Genomic DNA, 27,441 nt, shown 5'->3' with positions numbered 1-27,441 from the left:
GTACACCATATTGCGAAAATAAATATTCACACATTATGTTTTGTATAAACTAAATGCCAAACGTATATATATATATTTTTTCATTTTATATTTGTCTACAAAACCTCCCTCCAGGTGTTAACTAAATTTTCATCAAACGCCTCTCCAAAGACATTTGTACGACGGCGCAATCATGCTTGCCGCAACCCTGGCTGCAGGCAAGACGATTTTTGCTTTTGTAATCTTGCATACATATTGATATGACAGGAAAATATCAAGATGTTGTCAAGACAGCATGAATCCAGTCTCTAGGCAAGATGACCTTGCTTTTGTAATCCTGCATACGTACAGGGCCGGATTTAGCTTTTGAACCACTCCGTGCAAAAGAGAAAAATTTTGAACTGCATATGTAAAGAACCTCTCCTCCCAATAAATAAATAAAAACATGCTCTTTTTCACATTTTTAGCAAACGCACAAATGTGTCAAAGTAAGTTGGTAATAATTAATGGGAACTGATGTGCTATACCCCACCCTTGGCAACTTTTTCCTGTTGGCGCCAAGAAAGCGTCGCCAAGAAAACGATGTATGACGACATATATGTCATACATCGTTCTTAGCGATGCTTTTTTAGCGCCAACAGGAAAAAATCAGATAAAAAAACATGATCAAAGCACTTCAGAACACAATATATATAAAAACATAAAAGCACAACAAAAAACATCACGAATATATGCTTCAAAAATGTACAGGGCCGGGGTTTTTTTAAACATATTAAAATACAATGAAATAAATTATTGTATTAATTACAAGTCGAAATTAATGCATTAATTTTTTTTCATCATTTCTCCGGGATACGAGCCTTCGGTCTCATAGTACTTTCGTAATGAGACCTCGGCTCGCCGGCCCTGCCTCGGTCTCATTACAAAAGTACTATGAGACCTCTGGCTCGCCAGGACCTCGCTCCGCTCGGTCCGTTATCCCTGCGACTGTTAATATACATTACAGTCGGAGTATGGTCACAGTTATGTATATTTTCATGGAGACACCCAAGGGTGGCTCCTTCCGTTCAGTGTACAATAATGACACAGTTTTAAGTGTGAAATATGTACCATTATTGTGCAGATTTATTAATAAAATTCAGCATTTTTAAGAGTACAACCGAAAGAACTTTCAATTGTTAACATAAAATTCAGTACCTAAAAGAGGCACGTTAATAGAATGTCTAAATAATTCGTGGCATCGATAAGAATTAACTTTTAGAACTAAATAACCGTACTATTTCTGTAAAATTAATTTACATACAGTAAAAATAAAGTTAAAAACTACAAGAACCTCTCAAGGATTTGTAAAAACAAAGAATTTTGGAAGTGAGAGGTTTTTTTTTAATTCTAAAATAAAGAACTTACCTTTTTATATGGTATAAATATTCACACTCAGTCTAAAACAATACATCATATGACAATGGCACGTTACAGATACACACCACGTTGGAGTTAACTTTTAATTAACCTTCAAGTTTGAAGAAACTGGCATTTTCTAATGTTTTTACTTCAAAACACAACTACTGAATTTAAACTAACACAAAATAAGCATTCCTGTAAGGTATATTGCACGAAACAACACCACGTATCTCTCCTGCGTGAAACCCAAACATCCCAAGTAAACAAGTTTGAACAGATCTGTAAGATTGCCTTCGGGTTGCTAAACACAGGTTAGTTTGGCCAGGGATGCCATGCATAAAAAATTATCGCCTCATTGGCGAGAAAAATATTTTAATTTTGTGCAAAAAAAATCGAATGTCGCCAAATGGGGGGGGGGTATATCACATCTGTACCAATTAATGTAAATATTAATAATTTTCATAAAAATACTTCATTTTGTAAAACGGTTTACAGATTTAATTCTGTTGATTTCAAAAATAGTTAAACAGTTACAGAGCTAATTCTCCGTTCATAAGACAGCGAACTGAGACAACGCGGACCTAGCGTCTGGTTTAAGGCTGTTGTCCCAAGAGATTGGCGCCAAGGGAAAATTAATCTACTCAAGTAATGAAAATCAACAGCAAATAGTCTCCCGATCTTTGTTGCATACGACGGGATTTTCAGTCTAGAATCGATTGAGATAATATTGTAGAAAAATTTTGCGTTTTTATAATTTAAATTAATTTTAAATGAAAATCTCGCTTGGCGACGGTTTCAGAATAGCAACCATACACGCACTAAAAAGTGAGCAACTTTGCGTCCTACTACAAATCCCGTAATAATATTTGGGGAAAAAACAGTTATCGATGATTCATAAGACTTTGAGGGTCTTAATGATAATTTTTAAATTTCATTTTCATCAATTTTTATATTTTAAAGTGTGGATGTTTTAAAAAACTTGTTCAATCTCCGGACATTTAGTTTCAATTTTCTCATGCAGGTGTCGCTGAAGTAAGAAATCTGAAAAATAGCGCTCTCTTGCTCTTTTCCTAAATTACTACCATAAATCACTTAAGCTTTTCCCCCCTTTTTCCCAACGCGAGCCACTTGCGAGCTCCGCCTTTCTTTAAAGTCTGATAACGATGTTTCCCGAGGGCCCAGGGAATCGACTCCCCATCGGTGGTTGAATGCGTTCCTTTTGCTAATTTCAGCTTTTCACTGAGGCATTTCGCAATTTTTAATTTTGTCGGTCTGTATTTTGTTATTGTGAATGCCATTCATTAATAAAATGAAAAAAAAGCGATTTTTTGGCTATTTTGAAACGAAAAGCATTTATATATGTTTTTTTTATTTATGAGATAAATGATAAATCATAGTGCGTTTAACTATATGTGAGCAAAAATTTTAAATTTATCTAAACTTGTCACGTTTGCTGTATTGTAGAGTTTGGTTTGAAGTTACCGGTTTAACGATTGCTTCGGTTTAATCACTTAATAAAGGGATTTCTTCTCAGGAAAAAGCAGGCGCCATCAAATTATATGTCTTGTTCGATCAACACTCAGAATAATTTCTGAAATTTCAACTTTTTATCATAGTTTTCCTAAACATTCTTGACTTAATATCTCAATGAGAAAAAGTATATGATTTAGACAAACACAAACATCGTATATGAGCAATAAAAGAGAAAAACGAAAGAGGAAAAAATGTGCAGACCAACTCCAAGAATCTTTCCTGTTTTGAAAGTTTTAGGGTTGTGACTATTTTTCAAGAAAATGAGGAATCTCCTTTCAATAATGGTTTGGATAAGAATTTGATACTGTTAAATTTATTCTTGTCTTCCTTTTCATTTTCTTTTTGATTTTCCCTCATGGAAATTGATCATTAATTTAATTTCTTCAACATTTATGACTCCTTTTTGTTCAATATTTCCGTAATAAATACCTACTCAGCACATAACAGTAAATTTTAGTGGGGGGGGGGGCTTCTCCTAGGTAGTCAAAACTTACAAGAGACTAAAAAGTCATCTGCAATGGTACGGAAAGGCTTGGAGAAAGTAATTTATTTCTGCGATCGAGGCATTTTTATCTGAAGTTATTACCTTCAAATTAAATCAATCAAATACAGATTACTTTGTTCCAGGAAGATTTCACTTAACTGGAATTGATAATTAAATAATACTCGAAATCATTCTCTTAGAAACGGTTCACTGGATATAAAGTAAATATAAAATCAGAAACATGATTCACTTATTATTGACAATTTTTTACATGCAATTTGATGACTAATAATATAATGAAAAATGTGGCGGTGACTATAAATAAACATTTATACACGAAATAAACGGCTACATTTTGTTGATGAGCGCCTCAAATGGATTGTACACGAGGAGCTCTGCAGTTTATGCACTCAATATGCATCACAGCTCACAAGATAAATATATACATATCATACAAAGCGAAAATGTTTCACTCAACTGGAATTGATAATTAAATATTTCTCGAAATTCATTTTCTTCAATAAGGAAACGGTTCATCCGTTATAAAGTAAATATAAAATCAGAAACATAATCAACTTAATATTGACATTTTTTTTACATGCAATTTGATAACTAATGATAATGAATAAAGTTGCGGTGATTATAAATAAATATTCATACTCGAAATAAATTGCTACATTTTGCTAAGGCGCGCCTCAAATCGATTGTACATAAGGAACTCTGCAGTTTATGCAGTCAATATGCATCACAGCTCACAAGATGAATATATACATATCATTACAAAGCGGAAAATGTTTCACTCAACTGGAATTGGTAGTTAAATAATTCTCGAAATTCATTCTCTTAAAAACGGTTCATTGGATATAAAGTTAATATAAAATCAGAAACATAATTCACTTTTTATTGACAATTTTTTACATGCAATTTGATGACTAATGATATAATGAAAAATGTGGCGGTAACTATAAATAAACATTCATACACGAATAAACGGCTACATTTTGTTGATGAGCGTCTCAGAGGGATTGTACACGAGGAACTCTGCAGTTTATGCAGCAAGTTACCTTTTTGAATCTTCGATTTCGGAGCAAAGTTCGAAAACCCCCTCATCTGTTGCCTTAACAGCATTGAAAGTGGTGCATAAATGAGTTTTTTACGGTGTTATATCAAGGGAAGAGGGTGAAATATAAGACTTCAGAATTTTTTTGGATATCGAAGCTCTCAAAACTAGTGATGTGCCGGATCGTTAAAAAAGTAGATCCGCGGATACGGATCGGATCATTAGTGCAAGATTCGCGGATACGGATCTCAAAATTTTTTTACACAATTCAACTATCCAAGTGTAAAATTCGTTACAAAAGGTATTCCCGTCAGAATAATGGCACTGTTTCTTCAAAAAATGTCGGTTACGGCGAAAATATAGTCAAGACAATGATTTACTCCTTAAAAAAATCTCCGCAAAACTGAGGGAGAGCTAGAAGGAATGGATCAGTTCTGCTTTATGTTTAGATAGAATGTGAAAATTATTTCTAGCTTGCTCGGTAGATGTAGGATACAGGAACAAGAGTGGTAAAGCTGCTACTAGATAGGCTAGAAATAATATTTTTCGCATTTTATCGCATCAGCATAAATGCAGTGCTGACCCATTCCACCCAACTTACTCCGACCGACGATATAACAGAGACAGGAACACCTTTACTAACAGTAAATAGAGTATTTAGTCTCACTTTTTTTGAAGGATGCTGAGAAAACCAAAATGAAGAATAACAGAAACCCCAAATCAATAAAAAAACTAATATTAAATTAAACATTATAAAAAAGAACCTCACATGAAGATAAATTTCGCGGGTCAGAACACACATTATTAACAAATATGAACTGATAGCAGATAGAAATTTTAAATCATTGAGCTTTTTTCTCCTAATCTTCAGACTATGAAATCGCTACCAATCGCGCGTTTTAAAACTTAGAATTGCATTTAAAATTTACTTAACAAGATTATAGTAGGTCCTTACTGTATAACTTGGAAGTTCCAAACTAATATTAAACGCAGAAAACTCGTTCTTTCAATTATGCCAATATTTTTAACGTATGGGTAAGTTTTTACAACCCTAATTGTGAAAAACGTTAAGTCGGTTTTAATTAATATCTCCGGTAATTAAAGTTCGAAAAAATCGAGGCCAAGCTAAGAACACTTTCAAAAAGTCAGTTCTTGAACGAAAAAAGAACATATCCAAATCGGTTCACATGTTTCAGAGCTACGATGCCACAAATTGACACACAGAAACATACTTTTAAAACTTATATTACTCCTTCCTTTTCACGACGGGGGGTACTATTGGCTTCTGAAACGATACCTTATAATTTATGTAGGGAATATAACCTAATTTGAACGGAATTTAAGTCTTTTACTCAAATATTTAAGAATTTTTAGAATAGAAAAGATCCGTTTTAGATCCGTCAAAAAAGTAACGGATACGGATACAGATTTTTATTTTCAATCGGATATCCACGGATACGGATACCGATATCCGGAACATCACTACTCAAAACGCAATTTTAGATGATCTTCGATAATTTTAAAGGAAACGGGGTAGAAATATCCGTTTTTTGGGTTCAAAACGTCAATTTCGAATAAAAAAAGAATTAATCATCGACTTTTTTTCGAAAAGGTCTATAAAACCTTTCCAGGCACTAACCTAGGCAAACTAAAAATTTTAACGAAATCGGTCAGGTATTTTCTGAGTTTACCCCGGATACATATAAATTTAGAGTTTGCGTTTTATTTATATAAAGATACTAATGCTGAATTATAGGCATGATTTAATTTCATTCGAAATCTTAATTATATGTGTGATTGTAACTTTAGTAAATATAAATAATTTGGGAAGGTTTGCGACTAAAGATCTGTGATGCGACTCATGATACGGTGCTTCAAGATTTTTTTTTTTTAAATATGTATTTGTTTTATTTTATTAATTTATTTTTAACGTGCACATTTTTTTCAGACAGGGCGCTCATAGAAGTTAAGCCGATACTTTGATTTTTCATCGAGAAGTACAATCGACAAAAAATTGTGGTAAAACAGAAAAAAGATCGTTTTGATGATTTTTTAATTTTTTTTTTTTTTTGGGGGGGGGGGAGTTCCACCTTGAAGGTCCCACCCTGCGACAAATGTTCATGTTTTTACACTTTTCTTTTCTCTATGCCCTCTCCCACTCAAAATAATAACAACGGTTTTAAAACAGTCAAAAACAGAAAAAATTGGGAGGGGGAGGAAGTATCACTATCACCAAAACTCCAAAATGGGATGGGTAGGGGGAAACGGTGGGTCATATTTGGATTCAAGGGGTTATTTTATGTAATGACATTTCATAAAACATTTTACAGAACAGACTGATATAATCGACATTGATAGTGTTGTTAAAGATTTTCCTTTGATGAAAAGTAGAAAATTAATAGTTTAGGTTAAGAAAAAAAATTTTCAAGTATAAATATGTGTATCTTTCAGGTAATTTGTAATCATATTTTTGTTTCTTTTTCTTTTCAATAAGAGGTTTCAGAATTACTACCAGCATACCAGTATGTACAGTTTTTGATCACGTTTTAAATGTTTTAATTTAAGGAAAATATTATCGCTCATAATGCAATAATTTTTGATAAATATTTCAACCCACAATTTTTCCTGTTTGACGTAATATTATATTAAAATGGAAAACGTATTTTGGATAATAAAATCCTGTTTTCGTTCTATAAAATGTTAAAAATGTCTTTTTTTTGGGGGGGGGGGGGCGGCATTCAGCAAAGAAATTTAAGAGGGACGGCAAATTTGGTGCCTGCCACGGGCGGCAGAAACCTACGCTACGCCGCTGTTTGCAATTATCAATTAATTACAGCATGGTTATCTATTTATTTATTTATTTTTCATGGCCCTATAGTTTCATAAAACATGTTTTTCTATCATTCTTTGAAGTTTTAAAACATTTCCTTGTAATGGCACGCAGATGAATTATTGAAACATGATATAGACTGGCAGAGGCGTAGGAACTATATAAAAGTAGGGGGAGCTGAGGCTCATGATAGGGATCCAAGGGACAGAAGCAGTAGCACCACCAGATTTTTTTTTGGGGTTGGAGCACTTGAAAAAAATTTTCTTATTTTGAAATGATTGTCGATCCTTTCGTCTTCCTCTCTCTTTTCCAGTAATGTTTCCAATCATATCTAATATATAAATTCAGGCAGTCAGAAGCAAAGGGATGTAAGTGGACCTCAAGTTTTGAGTAAAACGTATCAAGTAAAAAAAAGCCTTCATTGATTTTTTTTCTAAATCATGCTGTACAGCAGCACCTACCATGTGCCTATTAGTACAATCTCTTGCCCCAAGGACAGAGGAGAGGTCCCTCTACTGTTTGAACTGGTTATCTCCAAATTTTTAATTTTGCCACTTACATCTTTTTGCTTCTCACTGCCTCAATTGTATATGGAGAGAATGAGGTAATAAAACTTCTGGTTTTTGGAAGGGGGTCGGTCAGTTCTCGAAGATGCGCACGTATCAATAGGGGGGTCCTGGGGCTTTAGCCCCAGAAAATTTCTGAAATCTTAGTTCTAAAAACGTAGTTTTAGACGGTCTTTGGTAGTGTTAAGGAGAGAAAAAGTTGGAATGCCCTCCCTATAAAATTTTCGAATTTATGTCTTTAAAACGCGAATTCAGACCATATTTATCACGTTAGGAAAAATTGATATGACTCAGGGATTGTCCTCGATCGATTTACATCTCTTTCCCAATATTTCAAAATTGAAGTTCTAAAAACGCAATTGAAGACAGTCTTGAATGATGTCAGGGAAAGGGGGAGGTTCTAGGGCTCTCTGGAATTTTTTAGAAACTGAAGTCTTAGAGAGCGTTCCTCAATGAGGTTATTGGAAAAGATTCCTTCTCCTTAAAGTTTTAGAAATTGTAGTTTTAAAAACTTAATTTTCATCCTTCTTTTTTGATATCAGAAAGAAGAGTTTCGGGTGTCGCTCTCCGAAAATTATTCGAGGTAGATCATATTTGTTAATGTTATAGGCATAGCAATGTTTTGAAATTGAAGGGAATATTATATAATCTATCATATTGTGGAGGTCAAGGTATTCAGTCATGGGTTCTCTTCCGGGAATTTTCAGGAAATCGCTCTCTAAAAACAAATGTTGCAAGGCTTTTTAAAATTTTAGGAGGTAGGGGAGGGCTTCAGCAGCGTAGCATTTAGAAGATTTTCTTTTATGAGAACTAGAAACAGAGGAATAAGTTGAGAAACAGTGCGCCTGAAATGTGTTTAAATAAAATGTTCGTTGTATAGTTCAGATAAATGTTAGTAAAAGTACTTCAGAAAAACTATGAAATATTGTTGGTGCTTTTTTCTAACAATAATAAGTGAAAAGGAAAATTTTTAATCGTAAAAATGGATATGAAAAAGTTTCCCAGAACCTCAAATATTTTGAGGGGTGCTCGAGTGCCCTCTTCCACATGCATTTTTTTTTAGCATGAAAACATAGCTGTGACAAAAAAAACCCCTTAATTTTGAGAAAGCAAAAAAGAAGAATAAATGTAACTTCATAAAGTCTAAATGTTCAAAAAAATTTTGTTTTCAATAAACTCGCACTGTTTTTAACATCGTAACAGTGTTTACAATTATTTATTAGTGTTACAAGTTTTTTTTTAAAATATTCTAATGAAGATTTCACCGATTTTGATTAGTGAGAATTTTTGTTTCTGTGTCATAGTACCTTAGAATTCTTTAAATTATATTTATCTTTGCAAATTTTTAACTTCATGAAAAAATTAATCCCTCAGGCTTTTAGATATAACAAAATAATGGATAAAAAGTTTTTTTTTTTTTTAGTTTTTACCGTGGAATAGTTCTGGAAATTGTGGGGTTTTTTTCTTTTTTTTTTTTTTTTTTTAATCACAGTAATGATATGTATCCGCAAAAGTAATTTCTGGGTATGTCACTTATTTAGGTTGTTTCTTCTGACAATATTTACAATCAAAAATAATAAATGTAACTTTTATAGAATTTTAAAAATTTGTTCGAAGAATTTGTATCTCAGGCTTTTAGTCTATGCCCCCTGTCAGAAGATCACTTTTGGTTTCGATAGACCATCGAACAATGACATTTTCGCTATCTGATCGTATCTTTTGATCGAAACATGGAATTTAACACCCGAAACATACGATCATAATCCCTCGAAAATTAGTTTAGAACTTTTTTTTGTTCTAAAACAACATTGTTAATCTTTTGAGAACTCGCTAAAGAATTTTCTTTGGTCAGGGCTGAACTTTTATGAAGAAATGAAAAAAATAAAAAAGAGAAAGAAACGATGGATTAAAAAATGCTAAATAAATATGTTTGTACATTGGGCTTTTTTCTTTCCTCCCCCCTCTTCTCTCTCTCTCTGCATTCTTTTTCTTTTCTTTTTTTTTCCTTTTCTTTTTTTTTTTAATAATTGCAATACATAAAAATATTATATGACCACTCGGTATTTTAGTTTCACTTTCGTGTCATATTTTGCAACTTTATTTTAATCAACGAATCTAAAAGGATTCGTCGGAAATTCTTTAAATAGCGTCCGGGAGGTCAGATAACCCTAAATGAGATAAGTTTCTGTAAAGCTAAAATTGAGTAAGTTTACCTTAGAAACCTTCTTTTTGATACATGTCTGGAGCACCTTCATATTTCAATGCCAAACTGACTCACAATTATCTCTTTTTAGCGAAAGTGTGAGATACAAATGGCATGCAAAACTAAGAACATTTAAACTGAGCTACGCTACAGTGTAATGTGTAATACACGTGCGAAAGACGAGCTCGAAATGGAGAGGGCGGAAAACAGCCCTATGTAGATAACTTGTCTTTAATACTTTTTTTCTTCCGGGAATCGAAAGGTTTGAAAAGAGGGAAACCCAAATGTACTGATCATACTAACCACTCCATCTCTCCCCTTTCTTTGTCGGTTATTATATGGAAATTCCTAGAAAAGGTAGATCGCATTTTGAAATCAGATTTGAGGTAGACAATGTACTGCAAAAAGCTATACTGTGAGAATTTTTTAGGGGAGCTGAGCCGGTCTGAAATATTATAGAGGGAGCTCAAGCTCCCCCGCTTCCTACGCCTATGTAGACTTGAGTTAGATTTATAAGAGAAAATATAATGATGACAAATGGGGAGATAAAGAGTAACCTAGATTTTTCTCGAATGCTACGCATGTTAGTATGTTTCACATAAGACAGCATCTTTATTTTCAGAAGAAAAAAAAATAACTTCTTTGTTGTTTCATTGTTTGCTCAAAAAGACATTTTGAATTTAGAGGGGGAAAAAAACACGATTACATTCCGAATGAATTCTGTTACTTTTTGAAAAAAAAGTTACGTTTACGTGCTCTTTTGAACAAAACTGTGTTTTGGAATCAAACCCAGTTTAATTATTTAATATCTATATTGCTGAATCTTTGATGAGCACTGAACTTTAATGTCTTGTGCGTTAACCATTTTTATCAGTCGTCATCTTTATTTATAGCAGAATCTTTATCCTATTATTTTTTTCATCTACGAATACACGATTTGAATAATTTACGCTGTTATTACGTTAACTCACTTGTGTTCTTACAACTCCTCACTGTTTTATGGTATTTCATTAGTAAATTGTAACTGGAATACATTGCAAAGAGTCTAAAGTTTCCGCTTTTGAAAACTGCATATTTGAAAAAAAAAAATGTTTAAAAAAGTTTTGATGACTTTTTTGTTCTTCGGTTTTTAATTTAGCATGTTTCCTTTAAGTTAAAAAGCAATAATCAGCCTTTTTCATTCGTCATTCATTTTTATTTATCTTCGAGACTTAATATTAACAGAATACAATTTTTTAAATATTAATAATGTAAAAAAGAAAATAAACGTCAATCATTCAAGAAACCAGCATTGAATTAAGTATAGCACTAAAATCCTTTGTCCAACTCCAATCTTGTTGCGACTTCTGGATAAACGCAACGACACTTTCTGAAATTGACACCCTCTTTTCGACTTCATTTACTGTTTTACGCTGATCAATTACCCTGATTGAAACACATTTGATTTTCATATGATGTGTGAAAGTAATCATTATTAAATGACAAGAAAAAATTGTAACTTTGAAAAATGAAAAAATGCTAATATTTTACTTTTAAGACCAAAAAAATAAGAATTAAAAAAGAATTTAAAAAAAAAATGTGCTTAAAGCAAAATTTGCCGCCCCTGAAAATTTTGGCATCCTTAGGCCTATTGGGAAATTGGGCCCTGATGTCAATACCTTTCAGAAAAACTAATTCCCACTACTGCATCACAAAAATCACTTGAAAGCTAAAATTTGACCATTTGTTGCTCTTCAACTACATCCTGAGAAATGTTGAAAGAGCAAACCAGTCTTCAGCTTTGCATTTGCCTGAAGGGAGAGAGGGGTTCGGTTCTCGTGACAGCTATTAGCGCCTAATTACTCCCCTCTGTGTGAAGCTGTTTAGAGAGGGCACTTTATTCCCCCCCCCCCCTATAAACCGAGTGAAAATCCGCGCCATCTACATTTGAAAGTTGGCAAATGAAGATAGGAAAATTGTCCCTTAATATAAAGTTAGAGAATACAAAAATAGGAAAATATACTTTTTTGGCAATGCATTCGAATTTGTGATTGTAATTACTGATTTGTATGCTCAAAACCAATATTCAATAATTGTTATTGATCCCCCCCCCAAAAAAAAAAGGCTAACAACCTAAAATTTTAATGGAATAATCCGTGCTATGACTCCCTACCAATTGGGCATCTCTTAGAACTTTTAAATGTCACTAAAAGAAACATACCTCATTCTTATTGCTTCTTCAGCTTCAAACTCCTAAAAGAGAAAAAAAGATTACATTTCATTGAACAATAATTCAGTAGCATTTGATAAGTCTTTGACGGTGAAATTTTTGGTATGGTTAGTTCCTTTATACATATAAAAACTTCTCAAATTTCCAATATGATAACCCCATATTAAACAGGGCTGCGGAGTCGGAAGGAAAATGGCCGACTCCGACCCCTGATTTTTTCAATTTTTTTTTACTGTAATTTTTCATTTCCCTCTCTCCCTTTAGGGGAAGAGGAAAACCTCTAAACAGAGATTGAAATATTAATTCTTTTTTATGAAAATTTCGGATTTTGTATTTTATTGTAAACCCAAGACGTATACCAACGTTATAAATTCAATTTAAAAATCAAATTTTCTAATACAGGCGAGTTTAAAAAGTGAGATGACTTAAATATCCCTTCAAAAAATTAAAAAGGATTAGCTGTAATTTGCCCCCCCCCCCCCACTTTAATGTTTAACAAATACATATTGATCAAATCGTGTACTTTCAATTTTCGAAAGCTGCAACTTTTCAAAGAGCTTTTTTTTTCAAAGTCCAAGTTCTTGAGAGGGGGTGGTTTGGCCCGGGTGACACCCATCTGGTAGGTAGGTGACACCCAAAGTTAATTTCAGAGTTTATAAAAAATATAAATACTTTAATTCTGAAAATTTTCCCGAATATATTTTAAATTATATTTCATCAATAAAATTTCAACAAAAATAGGGCACATTTACGTCAGGAGCTAATTTTACACAAAATGTGGCGGTATACAAATTTGTACGAATAGCTTTTACTATACCTATATTTCTTCTTCGCTAAATTTTTAATTTAAATTTTATTGGCTACTTTAGAAAGATTAATATGAAGATTTTAAGATTAACTGCAATTATTGAGTGTTGTAATCAAGAAATCATTTACACTTATTTTCTTCCATACTTTTTAGTGAGAACCAAGCTTATAGAAATAGTCTTAACAAAGAAAAAAAACAGATTATTTCATTGGATCTTTTGGATTCGTGCTTTCGCGCCAGACCTTATTTGAATTTGCCGATCACCCTCAAAAGTTTCCACCTGAGCTACGGGTCTCGACTTACTAAATTGTTACATCTTTTGCACTATTTTATAACTGAGATGGAACAAAACACTATATTTCTATTTTTATTTGAAAGTGATTACTTGAAAATGTTAGGCAACAAAACCGTTTGCTGACAGTTGCTAGTAGTTAATTAAAAAAGCAAGCAAACTGATGGACAGCTACAGAAAGTTCGGTAAGCACTCAAGCTAGCTGATTGCCATAATGGCAGTTATTTTCTCATTAGTAGCTATTTATGTTTTGTTGCTTTGTTGCCCAACATTTCAATTGGTAGTCAGTTTTTAAAAAATGCAAGGAGAGTCAGTGAAAATGAAAGAAGAAAAGAAGCCCGGAGTCGGAGTCGGCATGCTTTCTAACGACTCCGACTCCTTTACCCCAAAATCAGTCCGACTCCGACTCCACAGCCCTGATATTAAATGCCCAAGTTGACTGGTTCAGGGGGTAAAGCTGTTTGGAGGGACAAAAATACTGACTTTACCGACTAGTTTCAGTTTTTGTTTCATAAATTTAACATTTTTATTTGTTAAAACTAAGTTCAAGGAATGAAATCACAGGTTCCTCAAAACTAGAGATATGAAGAACACAGTCCATTTTTTTATTGTTAAAGTTTTGTTACAGAACTTTTATGACAAAAATTACACAATTAGGTTGGAATGACCGAGCTGGCGGTGTATTTCATGAATTAGGTTGATGCCTGTATTTTATTTAGAAGACTACGAACAGAAAAAGTAAAGACCTTCCTTATCTCTTGGTTTACATTACGACAAAAACAATGTTGTGTTTTATTAAGGATACTCTGCAACTAAAAAAGTCTAAGCCAAGACCTGGTTATGCCATAAGTCTGTGCGTAGGTCTTGGTCCCCACACTCATTTGGAGGAGTAAAACTTCCTACAGTAAACTACCAATCATCTGCGAAATAGGGCAGCGCAGAACTGACAGGGTTGACGAGAGACCATGTCAGCTTAGTTAGAAACAGGGTGGAAGGGCCCGACCTGAAATCAGAGCAGATTAAAAAGTTTATGAGGTTAGTGAAAGGTTACAGAACCTTTCATAAGTCCTGTAGATACATAACAGCTAAAACATTGCTCAAATGTGATGCCGAATTTAGAGGGGAGCAAGCCGATACCTTCTTTGCCCTAGGCTGCAATTTCTAGGAAGTGATAAATACACTCCTATGTTTTAGTATGAAAATACATTTTCATTATTTTGCATTTCCCAGAAGTTTTTGGAACCTTTAGCTTTCATAATAGGGGAATGGTACTTAACTGCATTATGCACTTGGTTCTCTGACAACAGCATGTTACCCTTTGCATCTCTGGAACATTAAATTGTTCACTGCAACAACTCTTTTAGACCAATAACTTAAAAGAAATTTTAAAAAATCATACACTAATAATTTTTAGGAAAAATAGCAGGGATCAAGAGTGAAAAATTGAATGACCAATTTTAAAAAGCAATGGATAATTTTCAACCTGAATGAACGAGAACGATAAACTAACAAAACATTTCATTTCTGACAAAATTTAAGTATGACATTTCAAGGGAAACAAATGATACATAATTACTGTTGTAAATTTACGCTGAGTACAGTGTGTCTTATCAATACGCCATTGACAGAAATTTCTCCTTATTTAATAGGAAACATGCCATATAACAGAGTCATATATCACACTTTGCAAGATTACCTCGGCTTTCTGTATGACAGCTTCCAATTTGGCTTTTTCTTCATCCGTAAGATCAGGCACATCATCGGCTAAAGAATAATAAATACTTCTTGTATCTCCCAGTTTAACAGGAGCATTTCCAGACATTGTGAATACAAAACTACGTTTCGTTTCGTGAATGAGGAAGAAACTTTGAAAGTTTCAAAACCATATGTGTGTATACAGTTAATAGAATGATCAATAATAAAAAAAAACTGAACCTTTCTTGAAGCTGCCTAATCTCAAGCTTTGCTGAAACGAAAGATTGTATATGAAATGCTTTCACGGAATACTAATTTTGAAAAGTATAAATACAATGATTATTTCAATCTTTTGCTTGTCAGCTGGTTGATTTAAATATTTATTCCTATTCAGAGTCACAACTGACTACAACTGTATTTATGTCGAGGACTGCATACTAAGTGCCTTGCCTCCATTATTTTATGTACTGATAGATGGCAGCCCCATCACCGGATCGAACAGTTAATGAGAATTTAGAACTAGTCCAGGAGCTATTAGCTACCTGGTGCTAGCACCCCCAGAGGTATCGTTTCACTTGGAGGACATTGAGACCACGAGCATATTTAACGTCACCCAGTCCCCTTTAATGACGACGGTGGGTCTTCGACCATCGAGGTTCGAACTCTGGACCCTCCGGCCCCGAATCCGACACTCTACCGATCGGGCTACCACGGCCCTATTTAAATATTTAAATGACACTTGTGTTCAACTTTAACTGCAAGATTGCCGGCAATTTTTTTTTCATCATATGACGGTTGACGGTTGCGAGTTTTGTATGGTGTGGATTGTGTACGATTTCATTGGGGAGTGGAAGTAATATTTAAAAAACTTTCAAGCTATGACTTGAATGAGAAGTGTTCAAATTAGGTTCGTTGTTGTAATTTTATTCTGTCGAGATTGTTTCCATGCTTGCCTTACTCTAGCATTATTTTCTCCTTGAACTAAAATTATTTTTTGTTTAAACTGATGAAGTATATTTCGTCTTACTTAAAATCCCAGGAACTGAATGAATGTGAGAAAGGATTTGTTCTTTTAGTTTGTACTTTTTTTTCATATGTGCGCTCTTTGTTAAATTGTCTTTGTGAGAAAAGTTTTAGATTATTCTGCTGGACTTCCAGTTTATCGGCTTTTTCTGAATATGTAGCAGAAATTCCGTTTTTACTGAAAAATATTGGCTAAACATTGCATGAATATTTTTTTTTTCCTAGGCTTACAACAAAACCTGACAGTTTATTCCATTTCAGCAGTAAAGTTAAACTTGATTACAAAATTTAGGTTTTCTCTTCCTGTCAATGTCTTTAGGTCTTTTGACATTTGTGGAAGAAGAAATCTTTTAGAACTTAGGAATAAATATATCTCTGTTTGCACCAAAAATTTTGTTTTCAAAATTCATTCACCCAATCATTTCATAGTAATTCTTATTTTACATAAAAGTCATCACAGTTTGGCATTGGTATCCATAGTGCACTTTAAAAACTAATTATCCAACTTTTAAATTCAAACATGAGGACCAGCAACAAGCTCTGGTCCCAGCTAGGCTGGTCCTAGTTTATTAATTAATCCCCATTGAAGATCAATGCCCCCTTTAAAGCTATCCATCCGCTTGCTCATTTCCGCCTCTTCCGGTAAGCTGTTTCAAGTGCCCACGACCCTACTAAAGCAGTAATTTTCCTAATTTCCAAGTTAGCATGAGATTTGAATAGCTTAAAACCAGGGTTGGCAAGGATTTGGACACTACGGTAAAAACCCTGGTTTTTACCGTCCTGTCCAAAACCCTAGTGTCCAAAACTGTCCAAAACTATATTTTTAGAAAAATTGTATTCTGTTGGAAAACACCAAAAACAGAATAAAATGTATCAAAGTAATGTTTTAGATAGAACATTTATTCAATGAGAACATTCAACTTATTTATGCAGCTGATTTAAAACTAGTTATAAAGTTGAATTCTTGATTAAAATTTCAATTTGTATGCATGATTTTATTTAGCTTTTTTATATTAGTAACCAAATTTCCCTATGTTTATGCAGGTGGGCAAATAAAAGCAGGGTTTTTATCATCCTGTTCAAAACCATTGTGTCCAAAACTACTTTTTGAGATTTTGTGAGAAAATATCAAAAACAGTATATATATATATATATATATATATATATATATATATATATATATATATATATAATATATATAAACTTATTTATGTAGCTGATTTTAATCTAGTTACATAGAAATTAAATTCTACAATAAAAATTTCAATTTGCATGCAGGAGTTTTTTTTTTTTTCTACAGACCAAATTTTTCAACATTTATGCATGTATGCAAAAGAAAGTGTTCAAAATATGGTGCTATAATGACTTAAATGCAATAAATTACAATTTTTTTTATAGTTACAGAATGTATTATATTTAAAATATGAACAAAAAAAGAATAGCACTAGTTTTATAACATAAGTGTTTCATCATCAATTTCTTGTTTTTTCATCTATGATTTAAAAATTAATTTTCGTTAAACTATCATGTAAAACTTATTTGGAAAACCATTTTAAATTTTTTTTTTCTTTGACTCCTAAATATTGCACATTTTGTAATATTCCTTTGAGTTATAAATGGAACTGAAATTAGTTGTCTTGGTTGTGTTGTGAATTTCCTTTCATAACTCTACCAACTGTTACATAAGAAAGTTTTTATGTAGTAGCTATTGGCAATTTTTTTAAGTAAAATATTTTTAATTAACATTTTGGAGAAAAATATTACCAAATATTTATTAATTAAACCTCATTATTATCTATAATTATGCATTACAAATATTGTAGTAAATACGAATTGATTAGATAACACCTGTAGCATAGTTTTGGACAGTTTCGGACACTTTTGGACAGTTTTGGACGGTAAAAACCACCTGTCCTGTCCTAAACCAGATTTGGACAGTCCAAAACCCAACCCTGCTTAAAACAATGACCTCTTGTCTTGCTTTGACTCTCTACTTTGTTTCAGACTATATTAAGCCTTTGAAGTCCTTAAAAGTTTTAAGATCGAAAGTTTCATATTAAAAGAAGTAATTACTAAGTGAAACACTCAGCGGGCCGGGCCCGTAGGTTGCTAGTAGATCAATCTTTCTAAAGAGGTTGATCCAGTGCAGTAGGGAAAGGCTATCTCCTCAAACCAATTGGTTTTTTTTAAAAAAAACCATGCGGTTTTTTTTAAAAAATGGTTTAAAAAAAAAAAAAAAAAAGCCAGAAAAAAATCCATTTTACAGGTTTACATTGATTTCCCCACACATATTGAAAAATGTAAAATTTCATTTATGCTAAGTTCCTAACTAAGTTGCAGAAATAAATACTAAAATTGCAAAGTTGCTTCTTCAAAATGTATTACAAGCTTTAATAGAAAAAAATATTAATATATTTTTTATTTCATATATGTGCCATAAAGCAGATTTCAGTCAACTTCCATCATTATGCTTAATTTGCATGATTAGTTAAGATTTACTAAGGATTGAATCTTTTATTGTAGATGCAATCCATTATATTGCTCACTCCTGTTGCAGGGGTGTGACATTTTTGCCCATTTATTTGCACTTTCCTGGAATTTTAACTTTGACTTGTAAGGTAATCAACAGTCTAACTTAATTGTTTGCACCTAAAAATTAAGACTTTTTCTGCAGGTGAACAGAAATAATATTTTTTGAATCAAATTTAAAAAAAAAGTTTATACTTCATATTATGATACATAATTGTTCCTTATATTATAATGCAGGAAGATTAAAAGACAAATTTTTAAATTCCCAGAACAAAATGCAAAGGTATGTATGTGTAAAAATTGATTGAGAAATATATAAATCTTCACATATAAACTACACTCTCCATTGATTTTTTTTTTTTTTTTGGATTCTGTGTGCTCAAAAGATTTTGATTGGCTATACCTGTACACCTATGCTGCTTTATGACTATTGGGTGCAGATAATTTTTAGTTTTTTCCCCCCCTTTTGTTCATTGGAATTGGGATTTTGGTATTTGCTTTGCCTTAGCTAACCTGTGCAGTTTACAAAAGTTATCATATTGTTTTAAAAAGAATGTCTAATTCTGGTAGAAAAAAAGACCTAATCTGGCTTTCATTTGATGAAATCAAAAATGAAGCCAGTATTTCGTATCATATAGGGTCTATATATACATGCATACTAATATGTTAATCAAGTCAAACATTTCAATCAATATTTCCCTGCAGAAAGCTATTTTAATTATTTAATTTAATTACAAGATTTTGTTCTAATCTCTGTAATTAATCAAGAAATTAGGTATAATGTGACTATTGAATTATTATTAATTACATGGAACCTTAATTACCTTCCGAAAATTAATTGTTTTTCTCGCAAATAGCATTTAAACCAAAAAAAAGCCGGTTTAAACAAAAAAAAAACCGTTTTTTTTTTTTTTGGTTTTTTTTTGAAAAAAACCGTTTTTTTTACCAACCCTGCCTCAAAATATTTGTTTTTTGTCGTAAAAATAACGGAAATGTAATGTAATTTCCTTTTATTTTTAGTGATTCTCCCCCCCCCCCCTTCAAGGTGAATTCTGGTTGAAATTGTGTTAGGTAGGTGAGATGATTAAAGGAAAATGTACATAACACACAGAATGTATTTATGGTTATCTATTCATTACAAAATTTGATTGAAATATAAATTTTATGCTTTAAAAATATGTTTCAAATGTTTTTGTATAGTCTGAAAAAATTTCTTATTTATCTGAACTGTGATAGCTCCCAACAGTACTGAATAATCAACACTCAACTGTACTTTAATATTTGTATTGTCTTATAATATTTCTTATTTTTTCTTTCTCTTTCTCACAGGTTCTGCTGTTTTAGCCAATTTCAATTTTATTAAGAGTGGGTGAGTATTCAGTGAAACATTTATTATATTTATATTATTTTAATTACTTGTTTTGTGTAGTCGTGTCATCTGCTCCACTGTTGAGGAATATTTTTTCTTGTTCTTTTAGTAGTTTTCAAAACTTCAGGAAATGTAACTTGAGTTTTAGACATGAGTGCCCATAGTTGTAATTTTAGAGGGGGGGGGGGGGCAAAAAATTTTGTTTTATGCATTAAAGCTTTAATTTAAAATTAAAAAAAAATCTTTATCTTCTGTTAGCAAAGAAAGCTTGAATTCCTTCATTTAAGTATTTTTTATTCAGACGAACTTAATAATTTTTAAGCGATTCACACATGTTATAATTTTGAAATCTAATTCAGTGCAGATTAAAATTTTCTAATATTTGAAGTAAAATGAAAGTTTTAATACAAATGGCTTATATAAAACTTTTATAGTATAAGAATGAAAATTTTATGACTTACAGGGCTCTGCTTAGGGGTTGGCAAACTGTGCGGCTGCACAGGGCCGCTACAATATTTTGAAATTAAGGGGCCACAAAAATATTACAAGGGAATAAAATATTTCTGTGTGAAAAAGTATCTTCTTTCTAATGGTACAATAGAATTACAAAGTAAGAGCTTTACAATGAAATTTTGATAAGTCAGAGTTGCAGGGAATGCGAAAAAAATTCAAGTTATCGAAAATTTGGTTTATTAAATATATTAAACATAACAATAGAATAAAATTAAATACCACCACTTAAACTTGTTAAAGTCATAATGTGAGCAAAAAAAGTGATAGGATAATGTATCAAAGTTAATATTGTCGCTTCAAAAGATTAGTAGAAAATCTTATTGCTATTTGTGGGATTGGTTTTGATATTTTCGGGAGGAAAATCCAGTCTTTTTTGGAGTAAGGGGAGGCCCTTACACCACTAGACACAGCCTACATTTACGTATTTTTCAGTTTAGTTGAAAAAACTTTCTGGACAGCTCCCCCGAACTTTCCCAAATATTTTCACATATCCAAAGATAGCCTAAAACTTTTTTTAACATTTCAATTTCGGAAACTTTCCTTGAGAAGTCCCGACCCCCTAACGTCACCAAAGAAAGCATAAAACTGATTTTAATTTGGGAAAAAAAAATTCTGGAGGGAGCTCCAAGCCTTTTTTTCTATAAGCGTTACCAAAAATTGCCTAAAATTCTGAATTTTGACTTAGCGTTTGGAATTTTTCGGTCTGGCTTTGAATTCCTTTTTTTTCTGCGAGAAAAATAAGAAAAAAAAATCGGTTTATTTTCTTCTTACTAAAATACTTTCGACTCTTTAATGTATTAACTATTTCCCATCAAAAGGGCAGCAAATTGAGAAACCGCCCTGAGCGGCAGAAAGTGTAGCTACGCCACTGGGTAGGTACAGTCTGTCCACCGATGAGATGGAAAGGCAAACATCCAGTTTGCAGACGGAAATGGATGCATCTATTAGTTTTCAGAGATGCCAGCTTTTGTAGATGTATGTTAGCCTCTAAATAAAGCAGTCCTATTCAAATGAGCAATAGACTTGTCTTAACTGGACGTTTGCTAATTCCATATACAGTAGACTCTCGTTTTACGCAGATTTATTTTATGAGGTTTAAGATTTGACACCTTTATTTTACACGGATGCGGCAATGCAAACAGACAAAATTTTCAACTCTTTAGAAATCCAAACTTCTGAAGATTTCAGATTACATGTAATAAAGTGCATTTTGGCGTGCTAATAATCGAGCTTGGGCCACTGGAGACATTTTATGCTATTGGTTCCAGATCTCTTTCCAGAAGTAAAGTTATCAAACTCACACAGTTCAGAACTCACTGGAAGAGCTTTTAGGAGTTAGAAATTAGGACAAAAGCAACGAGGATACTGACATTGATGACACAGAATCAAAAGCGTTAACATTGAAAATTTTGAACTACTCCTTGACAATAGAAATGATATTTCTGATTTGTTAGTGCAGGAAGATTGTATCATGGAAGGAAAATTCTATCATGAAACTGATCATGGATGCATTAATGCTCTACAAAGAACTGCAGAAAAAAACATCTTGACTGCCAAAAGATCATCATAGCCGGCTCCTTTTCAAAAAAACTTGCATTGTTTATGAGTTTTTTTTTGGAAATTTATTACTTAACATTTTCTTTTCCTGATGGAATTGTATAATAAATTTGTCATTTTATCTTTTTTTGTTTTGTTTAATTTCTGATTTTTAGTATTTATACTACCTCCTGTTCCAGCGTGTTGCTTTTCTCGAATGACTTTTCATCGAGAAGCTCAAACTTCTTTGCATTGAAAAAGGTGTTCCTTGTAACACCGAAACACGTGTCTGCAATAATTTGCATGTTTTTGTGCTTCAATACTTTGTGTAATTGATTATTTTAATTTTCAGCACAAAGGTATTTATTCGTTATTATTTTAACTTACTATTTGTGTTTTCTTTATGCATGTTGTGCATAGAAATCAATATAAGTACACACTAAACCATTATGCAATTAGTCATCACTAAAATGAAGCTTTTTTTTTTCCTGGGAACCTGACCCCTATTTTAACATTAATAATAAGTCTTAATTTACGCGGTTTTGATTTATGCAGCATTTCCGAGGAATGCCCCCCCCCCCCTAAAACGAGGACCTACTGTAATCCACTAATTCCATTTAAGACTGCGGGGGACCCTGGGGTATGATGTGATGAAAAGATATGTTATCCTTTTCTGAACATTCTACTTTGTGGACAGGGACCGACTAACTAAAATTGAGGCCCTAGGTTCACAATAATTTGGAGGCCCCCTGAGGAGTTAATGCAGTGGATGAGTTACAAGTTTGAAGCTCGTCGGAATGCCTTTTTGAGGGCTTCTTTGTCTATCACAGAACTATGTAAATCATTTATGAACCCAGGGGCCCCTCACAATTTTGAGATTATAAATTCTTTACTGGCAGAATGAATAAAAGTTCTCCACTTAAGGAAGCTTTTTTTCCTGTTAACAAGTCATTTTTTTTAATTGTTATTTTAAAACTACATGTACTCTTTGTTTAGTTGTAATGGTATGCATAATTCTTTAAGTAATTTGGGGCCCTTAAGGAAGATGGAGCCCCAGACCCAGGCGCCGGTACCACTATTACACAGACCAACTATTAAGTTCATATAGTGAAGTCGGAACGGCCGATCTGGCAACAGCAAAATGCTGCATCTGCGTAGCAGCATGTGTTGATCATATGCTCCACCGTTGTTCAGTTGAGCCTCGTTTGTTCTCCATGTAAGACCTGTTTTACTAAGTGTTCGTTTAATGCGCTGGTTCTTAACTGAGAACAGAAAAATTACTGAACAAAAGATCAATTTAAATTCTGTCAAAACAGTCCCTGGCAAAAAAGGGAGATGTAAGCTTAACCTCCACTATACTCACCAGATCTCAATCCTCCAGACTTCTTTCTGTTTCCGCAACTCGAACTTGCGTTGAAAGGAAATAAATTGGACGATGTTCCTGACATCCAACAAAACGTGACGAGGCTTTTGAACTTCATCCCCAAAGAAGACTACCTGCAAAGTATCCAGGACAAAAACAGCTAATCTCTGATGTGCATAGTTATGGAAGGTGACTATTTCAAAGGACAGTAAGGTAGTTCGATATTAATGTTACAGGACTATTCACCGAATTTTATTGTCAGAGGTTGTATAAAGGCGGCAAACCTTAGTAAGAAAGGAGAGGTTAAAAAAGTTACTTGAATGAAAAAAATGGATAAAATATTTTTTTTTTATAGTTGGTGTGTGCTGGAACTTAATAGTTGGTTAATCAGTTGTTCTGTGCTGTAATCAAGCCCTGTTTGTGGAGCTGGTTGATGTGTTAGTTCCCAAATTAGTGTTGCAACGTTTTCCATATTTTTGTGTAATCTTTTTTGTTCTACTGGTAGAAAGCAGAAAAACATTTTGAAAGTACTAAATGTTTTGGGAAGGGATAATATTGTTGCCTTGGTCTGTCATGATAAAAAGTTTTAAAGGCAAATGAAAAAGAAAGCAAAACATCATTCATGAGAAAAGTGTTGAGAAAGAGTTTCTCAGTATTAAGGAGTAAAAATTCCATGAAAGTGCTATCGAAGTATCTAAATATGTTTATTCATCATTATTCACGGTTGAAAATTTTTGTTGCTATACGTGATTTATTGCCAAGATATTTGTCTCGGAGCAAAATGCTTTTAATCATTTTCATTGGCATAATCACAATCAATAAATCATTCTATATTGTGAGTTGTCAAAGCTTTAAAAACAGGAGGTATTATATGACATAAATAAGTGGGAAGATAAATATGCAAATGTGTAGTAAAAAAATCAGAAATTCCAAGGTCACTAAAGATTTATTGCAATTGCAAGAGAGATGGTTACTTCCTAAAGGAGTAGTTAAATATACCAGTTATCAAACTGGTGTGCAAAATTTTTCTTCAAAGTGTTTTACTAAAATTGGAGCATAAATTATGTCAAATGATCGAATAAATAGAGCTAATAATGAAAAAATTATCAATTCTAAAAATTCTATATCTAATCAGTATTTTATTTTTTATTTCAGATGGTAACTTTAATTCGGTGTGTTCAATTTTCAATCTAAATTTTGTTTATTTCATATTTTGAATGGATCATCCTTCGAGGAGATTAAGGTAAGTATCTGAACAACATACGTTTGAAATAAATGATTGAAGTAGCAGTTGTGAGGCTTTTAATTTTGTATTGTACTTTGCAATTATATATATTTTTTTAAGTGTTTGAATATGTTCTTCAGAAGGCACTTATAAAATAGGTGTTAAGTGGTTATCTATATAACATAAAGCATACAGTGTTTCTTTGTACCCGATGACCAGAAGACCCCATCGCACCTACTGCTCTGAAACTTGGCACAAAATTTGAACGTACCATGGGGATGTGCACCTCGAAGTGCACCTTCTAAATTTCTTATTAGGTTTTCTCTTAATTAAATGTTTTATGAATTTTAGCCCTTTTTACTTCCTTTTACAAAAAGGAAGTGTTGTATTCGCAAAAAAAATTCTCACAAAAATCGGCTTTAATTTCCATTTTGCTCCCCCCAAATGAATGTTGAAGTTTTTTTTCGACCCAACCACACGTACATATGTACCCAAGAATGTATAGACGCCCGAAATATCCATTTTGAAGTTTCACGAGTTAATTACGAGTTTTCTCGTGACATCTGTATGTATGTGTGTCACATAACTCAAGAACGGTACGTCCTAGAAAGGTGAAATTTGGTACGTAGACTCCTAGTGGGGTCTAGTTGTGCATTTCCTTTTTTGGTTGCATTCGGGTGTTTCTAAAGGAGTCTTTTGCACCTTTTTGGGGGGAATTCATTGTTAATTTTGATGCAAACTCAAGTGGTGGTATGATTTGGCGGACACTTGGCGATATATCGCCAGTCTTTTATTCGCCAAGTTTTGTCGCCAACTTGGACAAATTTGGCGATTTTTTTTTTTTAAATCTGGTTTCAATGTGGCCACTGTTGGTGATATTTAGAGAGTTAGAGAATCACATTAAAATTGCAGTAATAGGGAAATAATATTAAATTGGTGTAAAAGGAAGTCATGCGATGCACACATCAGCTCGTTTGTGTTTACTTTGTCACAGATCCCCAACCAATTGTGCCAGCAAAATATTTTTTGTACTATAGTGTAGAGAATTTCATTTCAAATATGATGACCGAAAAATTGTGAAGATTGACCAATTTTTGAATTTTTAATGAATTTTTGAAAAACCTTAATTTTGCGTTTTTTTTCCGTGTTTAACTTTTTTCTAAAGCTATTCCACTGTAATGTATGAGAGATTTTTCTTTCTGAAAATTTAGTATGCAGTAGTCAAAACGTTTCTTACACAATAGCTTTTTTTAAACATTTTTATGAAATTTTGAAAAAAAAAAACCCTTTATTTTTCGCTTTTTCCTGCGTTTTAATTCTTTCTAAACCCATCCCACAAAAGTATGAGATTTCTTTCTGAAAATTCAGTATGTAGTAATCAAAATATTTCACCTTCAGAATTTTTTTTTTTTTCAAAAATATGCAATAACTTTTTTTTTAATTTTTTTAAATTCAAAGTGACACATTTTATCTTCTGCACTCCTTCCAACCAAGGGAAAAAAGTGTTCTTCTTCCTTATCAAGCTGTGACGTCATGATAGGGCGTTCCCAATCGTTGTGACATCGTGTCTGGATTTCGATTTGCTTCTCTTTTTTTTTTTAGGCTATTGCTAACTGTAACACTTGCTTTTTTTCTTTACTTTTTTAATTTAGGTTTTCTTTCTTTTTTCAATCCTCCCTCCCTCGCCTGACATTTCGCTGTATCTATTTTATGTTACATATTTGCGTACTTAATTTATTTAAAATAGTGGTGTTTTGTTTTTTTGTCTTTGCGCAATTTAATTAAAAGAATAAAGCATGCAGTTTTTTGAATGATCTTTATTTAGATTAGAAAATGGGCGGGGTGGTTAAAATAAATAGAGACAGGTAAAACAAAATCCTATAAATCGTATAGGTAGATAGCTGCCGAGGGTGGCAATGTTGGTGTAGAAAAGTAAAGGACACAAATCGCAACTGGAAATAAGTATAGAAAACACAAAAAATATAGATATAGTTTAATTAATACCGCTGCCAAATTTATTTAAACAGCCACTGTAGGCGGCGAACTTGGCATAAAAACGGGGGAGGGGAAGATTTTTTTTTATTCAGTAGACTTCCTTTAAATTCTTAGCACGGGCATCGCCATGCGGATACTGCTAGTATTGTATAATGTTAAAGATTATTCTAACTTTCTATTCATGCCTAGTTGCACGAATTTGGCTGTGTGTGTTTGTGTTTGAGCTTCAAAACCTGCAATAATTGCAGCTCTTGAAAAGGAGTTTTTACATTGTTGACTGCAAAGATTATTTTTAGTTAAGTCTGATGCTTATATTTCCGTTGCTTAAAAAGCAGTATTCAAAATCAGAGTGGAAAGTCTTTTTAAATAAGCAATCATTTCAAAGTTATTTTTTAATTACAATTTAGTTAACAACCATGAAATCAATTAAAATTTGTATCTAAAAGAATCATGTTACATAATGACATACTCTGTATTTTTCTTTGACATAGCTATTTTCAAAGTGTTTAATAGTTTTTTTTCGTTTTTGGTAGTATTCAATGAAAATTAATTGCATGTGAATGAAAATAATGAATAAATTTCGTCTCAAATTTTCACTACATTGTAACTGAAAATGTTGTGCATTATGAAAAACTAGCTGCGTTGCCCAGCTTTGCCCGGTCCAACTTGAAAATAAAAATTGTGTCAAGTGACGTATATTCAACAATCAGGCGTAAAAAAATAATTTTAAAAAAAAACATCATGATTTCTTTTCTAAACAATGATGACAGATATTAAAATACTTTTAAGAAATTAAATCCAGAAAGATGGATTTAAAATGCATAACCA

At 32.7% G+C, this 27,441-nt stretch overlaps 2 protein-coding genes across 2 annotated transcripts in view; one reads left to right on the top strand and one right to left on the bottom strand.

Annotated features, from left to right (window-relative positions):
* LOC129224159 (oxysterol-binding protein-related protein 11-like) overlaps positions 1–15,187 on the bottom strand; it is a 37,817-nt gene extending 22,630 nt beyond the window's left edge. The window contains exons 1-2 of the mRNA XM_054858575.1: positions 15,062–15,187; positions 12,257–12,288 (exon numbers count right to left, since the gene is read on the bottom strand). Of these exons, the coding sequence (XP_054714550.1) occupies positions 12,257–12,288; positions 15,062–15,187 (158 nt within the window). The remainder of the gene's footprint in view (positions 1–12,256; positions 12,289–15,061) is intronic.
* A 735-nt stretch (positions 15,188–15,922) lies between these two features.
* The window catches only part of LOC129224420 (dnaJ homolog subfamily C member 5-like), a 40,862-nt gene continuing 29,343 nt past the window's right edge, over positions 15,923–27,441 (top strand). The window contains exons 1-3 of the mRNA XM_054858867.1: positions 15,923–15,967; positions 19,942–19,981; positions 24,549–24,636. Of these exons, the coding sequence (XP_054714842.1) occupies positions 24,611–24,636 (26 nt within the window). The 5' untranslated portion in view covers positions 15,923–15,967; positions 19,942–19,981; positions 24,549–24,610. The remainder of the gene's footprint in view (positions 15,968–19,941; positions 19,982–24,548; positions 24,637–27,441) is intronic.

Source organism: Uloborus diversus, chromosome 6 (genome assembly GCF_026930045.1).
Source record: "Uloborus diversus isolate 005 chromosome 6, Udiv.v.3.1, whole genome shotgun sequence".
NCBI classification, from domain to species: Eukaryota; Metazoa; Arthropoda; class Arachnida; order Araneae; family Uloboridae; genus Uloborus; species Uloborus diversus.
The sequence above is the reverse complement of the archived record's forward strand: the minus strand, read 5'-3'. Positions and strand labels throughout refer to the sequence as shown.